Below are 8,625 nucleotides of genomic sequence, written 5' to 3' on the forward strand. Positions count from 1 at the left end.
CTCTTATTGCAGCAGTTCTTCTACTCGTACTCGCTGTTATACAAGCTGTGTGTTCTGTTATTCACTGTAGTTTCTACCATTTCAATTGTTTCCCATAGACTTCTGATTGCTGTGTACTCCTCCCTTGCTGATCAATGTTAAGCTTCTAATTATCAGTTAGCCTGTTCATTGTAATGATTACTGTGTCGAATAATGAATTTCTGTAAGGTTAACACTGTGTTGCAATGCTATTTCTGAAGAAATGGTTTGATTTTTATGTATTTATATTTTCTTAATTTTCAATTCCTTTTCTTGTCAATACTTAAAAATCCTCAAGTAAAAATATACATATTTTCTAATATAATAACATAAGTCAAATATTTCTTGAAAAAAAATATATTCAGAAGTTGCTAATATTTTTTTTTCAAGGAAAAAAAATTAAATCAGTTAAGCTTCCTCGCTAATCAATGTTAAGCTTCTAGTTATCAGTTAGCCTGTTCGTTGTAATGATTATTTTTTCGAATAATGAATTTCTGTAAGGTTAACACTATGTGTGACAATGCTATTTCTGAAGAAATGGTTTGATTTTTATGTACAAAGGCGCAAGAGTACCTATAATTAGATACCTGCAGCACAAACGGAATGCATGACCGTACTCAATTTTTGCTTAGATTGTTTTACAGAAGCCTATAATTAGATACCAGCAGCACAAAAGCAATGCCATTCATTACATGATCCTTTTCTGACTAATTGATAGCATGTTGATTGATACAAACCATTTTGCAGAGAAAACAAGACGTGGAAGAAACTAGCACTGAACATTTAATGAAGTACATGCATAGCAATCTCACGGGAAACACAAACAGAACACACTTTTATTTGTAGGACACGATCGAAATGGTAGAGCCTATTTCACTTGAATGACAGAACACACTGTTTGTATGACCGTGAGTATTAGAAGAGCCCCAGCTGCAACAACAGAGATGGAAACCCATGGATTATGGAAATAATTGTGTTTCAAGGCAGCAATCCATTTGTGCCTCCGCTTTCTGCAGTACTTATTCAGATCTTCAACGACATCAGCAAAATAAAATTGTTTACTGTTAACAAAATTTCCTCTGTCAAGATCATGGAGAACACTCATAACTGCATCATTATTACTGAGCCAATTATCTATAATTCCTTTCTTAGCAAGTATTTCTACATCATTAGTACCACGAACAAAGAAATTGATGGTAGCGATATAGTCACTGACGTATCCACCTCCGCAATGGCATTGCTCAAAGGCGTGGATGTTTCTAAATAACTTCTCTGTATCATCCTCTAAAAATAGTGGTGGTATTTCCAGTATTCCTTTATGAAGATCAAAGTTCATGTCAAATATTTTTTCCTTGGACCCCAACTTAAACTTGACTCCAGATTGATGGAGCTCCATTGCACTTGGTGTGGTTCGACTTTCAAGAGGCTGTGGCTGTTCCCGCCTTGCTGGGCGCTGACACTTTCTTAGAAAGTCAACAAAATGCTCTACTTCAGAGGAATTGATTTGCTTCAAAATGTCCTTTGGCACCCATGAATCCCCAACTGTGCTTGATAAGAAATCACGAGTAAGCTCAATCATGGAACATCCGCCCTGTCTTTCGGAAAGCTTAAGCAAGTCGTCAAGAATGAAGAATGGAATCTGATTTTCAAGCAAGCACATGTCAAAATCGATTCCTCTTATCATCCACGGTTTACCGAATATACGGTCACAGTTGCCTGGGATGAAAGAGGAATACTGTATCAGGAAGACCATAATGATGAAGGAGCTATCTAGCAACATCATTTTCACGAAGTCCTCTGTACTAATATTTTCAAAATTATCTGCATAACAGTTGCGCAATCTTGTCTCCCTCTGTGCAATAGCTGCAATGCATTCCTTGACACTTAACTCGCTCAGTTTAAGAAACTCTTGCAGGTATATTTTTTTATGCTCTTCCATTTCTTTCAGCTCTTCTTTTCCATGGTGAATGGGCCCAATGGAGACTAGTTGAGGCGTGTAGGCATATTCCTTCGAGTCGCGTAGTCTTTTAGGAACTCTGTAGATGGAACACTTATTAGAGAAGGCATGCAAGGTTTTCAACTCCTCTTGCACGGACGCTGTTAGTTTGTCAATGTCAAGCGAAACATGATCGTTCCTTTTCATCTGCTCAGTTGATGTTCCGACTTTCTCCATCCTGTGACACAAATCTCATTTGATCAGATGTTTGCCGGAATCACAGAGACTCATCAGATCAATCATTGAAATGATCTCTATAGTCAAGATTACCAAATCATTTAATTAATACGGACGCTTAAACAAATTCTAACACAAATGTAAAGAGGAAATGAAAATATCACACAAAATATTGTCAAACATTCACAAAAATATTTGGAAGGAATCAAATCTGAATTATTGCAACATACGTAGCTTCTGTAAATTACAACTTGGATACTTAGATTTGCTTCAAAACATATATAAAGAAAACACTCAGCGGCCTTCTGGCAGAAACAAAAAACTCACTCAGTAGCTCTAGGTTTTTTCACAAACTATGGTCTGAAGTGTTTCTGATCAGAATCTTCTTGAATGTTCTGTTCCTGTTTCTCCATCAGTTCTTATTCTACACAAAGTCTTCGTCAATGTAGACTTTTGCAGCTAAACAACAAATCAACATCAGTGGGGTTGACTACAGCTGTTCGTAATTTTTATTTAAAAATATATTTTTAAAAAATTAATTTCTTACTCCAACCCATTAACGATTGACCATTTGCATTATCCTTTTCTTTTCACACTTTGCCTGCCGCCAAAGGAACTCACTGCCCATTCATTAACCAGCTCGCCGCATGGTGCGGCAGTTCTATCCTACCAACAAAGAGAGAAATGTAATTATATTTCTTTCTTCTCCCTCCTACTAAAAGTTTCACTTGATAAAACCTCATGTTAATTTCTCTGCTTTCTATTGTCTAACCTTGCAATGTCTTGAGGGTATGCTTTGGTGGCTCTATCTGTGAAAATTAACGAGCTGGAGAACATGGCAAGGTTTATGCAGTGGGAGGTTCGTATAATTACCTGCTCTAAGGTAATTAATCCAACCCTATTTATCGTTTTTTTTTATTAATGTTTTGCGTCTGGATTAATGAATTAATGAATTAGAATGTTACCTTTATTTTAATCACGTTAAAAATAAAATTTTAAAAATAATTTTTAATAAAATATTAACTATAAAAGTGAATGAATTATAACATATATTAAAATTGCTTGGTCTTTCACTATGTAGTTACAGTGAAATACTGATTTATTTTTTGTTTTCAATTTTTTTTTGTTTTTATTTTTTTATAACTTTATGGGTTTTTTTGCTTTTTTTCTTTGTGTTTTTTTCTTTTAATGATTTTTTTTGTTTAATTTAATTTGTTAATCTTAATTTTTTTATTTACTTATCAGACTTTCATGATATGGATCCCGGATTTGACAAGTTAACCCGAATTTTTTTTGTTTTTTTTCATTTTAATTAATTTTTTTCATTTAGTTTAATTTTTTATTGTTAAATTTTTTATTTAATTATCAAACTTTCATGAAACATATCTAGGATCTGACGGGTTAACCTAGTTAATTGTGAGTTAACTTGTCAATTTTTTTCTATTTAGTTATCAAATTTTCATGAGGCAAATCTCAGGTTTGACAAGTTAACCTGGTTTGAATGGTTAACACAGTTAATTCAGATTTTTTTTTTTAGTTTTTTCTTCATGTTAGTTTTTTCTTTTTTTTTTTTATTAATTTATTTAATTATCACACTTTTATGACACGACTTTGCAGCCAGACCTATTTTTAAAGCTCTTGAATCCGGTTTTGCAGTCAGACTCACTTAAACTTGAGTCATGTAAGTTTAATATTATTATTAATATTATTAATATTACTATTAATATTATTAATATTACTCTTTGTCAAGCATTACAGCTAGACCAAAGGCTCTTGGGCATATATCTTTGCATAAAGACATAACATTCTTAGATCTTAGCTTTTTTGATATTTTTTATGTAAGAAAAAAATTAACTCATGGTGTAAGTCTTTATTTTTTTTTCTCTTTTCCTCTTTAAGCCTTTCACTATGAACTGCATAGTGCAGCCCATAATGAAAAAGCTGATGCTTTTAATTTTTTTTTATCTTTGTTTTTTAATTAATTTTTTAAATTTAGTTTCTTAATATAAATTTTTTCTATTTAATTATCAGTCTTTCATAACATGGATCTCAAGTTTGACGGTTAACCCAGTTGATTCAGATTTTTTTTCTTCATATAAGTATTTTTTTCTCTTTGCTTTTTCCTTTTTAATTAATATTTTTTAATTTATTTCATTAATATTAAATATTTTTTCTATTTAGTTATCACACTTTCATGATACGAATCCTAAGTTTGACAAATTAACCTGATTTGATGGGTTAACCTAGTTGATTCAAAATTTTTTTCCTCATTAGTTTTGTTCTTTCAATTTTATCTTTTAATATTGTATGCAATCCACAATGAAAAGACTGATGTTTTTAGATTTTTTTTTCCTTTTATTTTATTTTTATGCGTTTCACCGTGGACTGCATAGTGCAGTCCACGGCGAAAAGGTAGATGCTTTTTTTTTTCTTTTTGATTAATTTTTTATTTAGTTTGTTGATATCAAATTTTTTTCTATTTAGTTATTAGATTTTCATTATACAAATCTCAAGTTTAACAGATTAACCCAGTTAATTTTATTTTTTTCTTTTTCTTCATTATTTTTTTCTTCTTATAAGTTTTTTCTTTTTATTTAATATTTTTTTATTTAATTTAGTCCATCAATATTAAATTTTTTTTCTATTTAGTTATCAATTAATGCTTTTAGTTTTTTTCTTTTTGCTTTTTTGTTGTTTTTATGCCTTTGACCGAGGACTACACAGTGCAGTCCATAGTGAAAAGGCCGGTGACTTTTTGTTTTTAATTTGTTTAATTTAATTTGTTAAAGTTTAATTTTTTTTATTTAGTTATCAAACTTTCATAACATTGATCCCGAGTTTAATTGGTTAACCGGGTTTGACGGGTTAGCCTAGTTAATTTTTTGTTAACCTGTCAATTTTTTTTCTATTTAGTTATCAAACTTTCATGACACGAATCTAAGGTTTGACGGGTTAACCGGATTTGAAGGGTTAACCAAGTTAATTCAGATTTTTTCTTTTTCTTTATTAGTTTTCTTCTTCCTTTTGTTTTTTTTTCTTTATTTTTTTCTTAATTAATCTATTTAATTATCATACTTTTATAATATGACCTTACAGTCAGACTCACATCCAAAATTATTGGGTTTGTTATTGCAGTCAAACCTACTTAAACTTAAATAATGTAAATTTAATGTTATTATTAATATTATAAATATATTATTCTTAAATGAAGTATTCCAGCTACACCTAAAACTTTCATAACTTTATAAAAAAAAAATTAATATTTTTATATTTTAATTTTTTATAATATTTTTATACAAAAAAAATTAACTCATGTTATCACGGTGATATAATATAACTAGTTAATTTCTAAAAGTCTTCGTCAACTTTTAGAATCTTCCAGCTGGACCACAAACAATAAGTGGGGTCTGTTCCAGCTGTTGTCTGTTGGGATGGAAATGGTAGCTCAAATCCCGGACCACATGTTGAGCGGTTTGGGACATGGTCTTTTTATTTGTAAAACCAATAACAGTAAATAGACAGATAAAAATTACAAATATTTTTCGTTCCTCCTCCTTTGTTATTATGTACTAGTATCCGGTGGGTGTGTGAGTTTAATTTGAAGCTGTGATAGGATTTGAAAGTTAGAATTCTCTTAAAAACCCTTTTAAGGATTAATTGTGATGAATAGAAACATGATTACAGTTTTGGAAAAAGAATGAAATGGATTTAATATGATGGATTTGTATGATTTGAATGATAATTGCAGTTTAGGAAGACAATTTTAAGATCCCTAGGATCGTGTTTATTTGTTTTGTTGATGTATGATTCGTTGTCCCTTTTTGATGTGGTTGATTGTTTCCTCTTTTAGCTGTCGACCATCTTGTTTTGGTTGACCAATTGGTATATAATAGTCGACCAATTAAAGAGCACCAAGGTCTTTTCGGTCCTATTTAGTTCTTTAGTTAATTACTCAATGCTCAAGAAAAATAGTTAACATGTGTGCAGATTGTATTGTGTTTCCTAGCTGGCGGGTAGGGTGCTAGTATTGTACGGATTGACCTCCCACAGTTGTGTGTGTGTTCCATAGTTTACAAGTAGGATGTCATTATAGATTTCGTTTTGAGCTTGCTTTAGAGTCAAGAGGGATATGACTTAGTATGGGTGATAATGGATCGGTTAACCAAGTTAGCACACTTCCTGCTAGTGAAAACTACCTATGGATTTACTAAACTGAAGAGTTGTATGTTAGGTGTATGCTAGTGAGATTGTGAGGTTGCATGGAGTGGCAATTTTTATTGTGTCAGATAAACATCCTCAGTTTACATCAAAGTTTTGGATGAGTTTTCAAAAAGCTCTAGGTACGAGAGTTCAATTATATATATACATCCAAGTTGAACGATCCAAAGGACCTTAAAATTGTTCTCCTAAACTCTCTAACATAATTCTTCATTCAAATAATACAAATCCATCACATTCAATCCATTCCATTATTTTCCCAAAACCTTAATTATGTTCATATTCATCACAATTAATCTCTCAAAGGGGTTTTAAGGGAATTCTTACATGTATTCGAATCCCATCATAACCTCAAATTGAACTTGCACACCTACCAGATGCTAATACATATTAACAGAGCTTGGGAAAGTGTGTGTGTACCAAACTCAGGGCCTCATATTGAGTTTGGTCTTTTTTTTTAGCTATAACTCATATAAACATGTAAAAGAGGGACAAGGTTTAAAGTTTAGTTTATTTTCATTATAAGCCACTATAGAAAAAGGGAGAAAAGTCATATTTGATTGGCTTTACTAAGTGATTATGTTGAAGATCAAGATGATGATAGAAGAAGAATTGTTTTGGTATGTTTTTAAGCTTGTTTTATGAGCTATTCATTGTTTTTATAGAAGCAATCAATTGTCACTTTATTTGCCACAAAAGCTGAATTTATGACTACAATTTCATGTGCATGTGCAAGCGATATAATTGAAGAAAATTCTTGAAGAACTTAATTTCAAAAGACAAAGGCTTACAATAATTTTTTGTGTGACAATACTCAACAATTAAATTTTTTAGCAAGCATATTGATATGAAGTTCACTTCTTTTAAGCATATATTATATATTATTATAGGTAATTCCATCAAAAAATTTATCTAGGGAATGGATGGTCAAATCTTTCAAAATCATCTTTTAAGCATTGATGCTCCTCTTATGATAGTTTTTATTATTATTATATATATATTTTTTTTGCTTCTAGATTTTAATTTGTTTCTTTATTTCCTTTATATTTTTGAATTCTAGTTGTTTCCTAGTAGAGTTAGGGTTTTTGGTACGTAAAACCTCTTAAGAAAGCAGCCTCCATATGCTTTAATTTTCAAATAATAAAATTATGAATCAAGGTTTCACATTTGCAATCATCTTCGCTTATTAAACCTTATGTGTTTTTCTTGTGATTTTTTTTATTGTTAGGGTAGTACTTCTATTTGACTTGAGTAGTCTTTTAAGAACCCTGTAAATTGAGTAGGTTTTTTGCCTGCATTGCAATCGGTATCAACATAAGCACTTCTATGTAACTAGAATAGTCTTTTAAGAACCCTGTAACTTGAACACTTACTGATCGGAGAAAGGACGCAATTTACAGACCTCCTCTTGGCCATACGTTCTAACTTGTCTGTGTCAACCGAAACATGATCTCTATTTGTTTATTTTTGATTTACGTGGGGTGTCCGGGCCAGCTTACGCGCACTACGACTAATCCCCACAGCCCACTGAACATCCTGCAAGCCCAGTGAGCAGATAAGGCATTGCAGGGGTGACAGGCGTGTGCGGTAAGGCTCGAACCCAGGTACAGAAAAAGGAGATAAGCCCCTCCCACCGTAAGGCTAGAACCTCGCGCGCAACATGATCTCCATTTTTCATCAGCTCAGTTGTTGTTTCAACAATCTCCGCGCGTCCTGTGACTCGTTGAATGATCTCTCCTGTCAAAATTACCAAATCACTTTATTAATACGGATGCGTTAACAAATTCCAACACAAATATTGTAAAAAGGAAATGAAAATATCACACAAATTATTGTCAAAAAATCACAAAAATATTCGGAACGAAACGAATCTGAATTATTACAACATACATAGCTCTAAATACAATGCACCATCACTTCTTGTTCTACACAAAGTCTTCGTCAATTTAGACTCTTCCGGCTGGACCCCAAATAAATTACAATGCACCATCACTTCTTGTTCTACACAAAGTCTTCGTCAATTTAGACTCTTCCGGCTGGACCCCAAATAAATTACAATGCACCATCACTTCTTGTTCTACACAAAGTCTTCGTCAATTTAGACTCTTCCGGCTGGACCCCAAATCAACATTAATAAGAGGGGTCGGTTCCAGCTGTTGTCTTGTTGAGTGAAAATCAACTATAAAAATCTTTTCAGTTTGAAATTTACATAAACT

At 32.0% G+C, this 8,625-nt stretch overlaps 1 protein-coding gene across 4 annotated transcripts; it reads right to left on the bottom strand.

The window, feature by feature from the left end:
* Nucleotides 1–686: 686 nt before the first annotated feature.
* Nucleotides 687–2,618, bottom strand: LOC105118539 (UPF0481 protein At3g47200-like). 4 transcript variants are annotated; one of them, XM_011016517.1, is made up of 2 exons: nt 2,519–2,618; nt 687–2,192 (listed from the first exon to the last, which is right to left on the bottom strand). In XM_011016517.1, the coding sequence occupies exon 2, from the start codon at nt 2,189–2,191 to the stop codon at nt 887–889; it is 1,305 nt and encodes a 434-aa protein (XP_011014819.1). In that variant the 5' UTR covers nt 2,192; nt 2,519–2,618; the 3' UTR covers nt 687–886. The 4 variants fall into 4 exon arrangements, with proteins under 4 accessions (XP_011014819.1, XP_011014822.1, XP_011014821.1 ...); XM_011016520.1 differs by having other exon boundaries at nt 687–2,268; nt 2,519–2,612; XM_011016519.1 differs by having other exon boundaries at nt 2,451–2,609.
* Nucleotides 2,619–8,625: the final 6,007 nt, after the last annotated feature.

The sequence above is a fragment of the Populus euphratica genome, unplaced genomic scaffold, assembly GCF_000495115.2.
Source record: "Populus euphratica unplaced genomic scaffold, PopEup_1.0 scaffold2033.1, whole genome shotgun sequence".
In the NCBI taxonomy this organism is placed as follows: Eukaryota; Viridiplantae; Streptophyta; class Magnoliopsida; order Malpighiales; family Salicaceae; genus Populus; species Populus euphratica.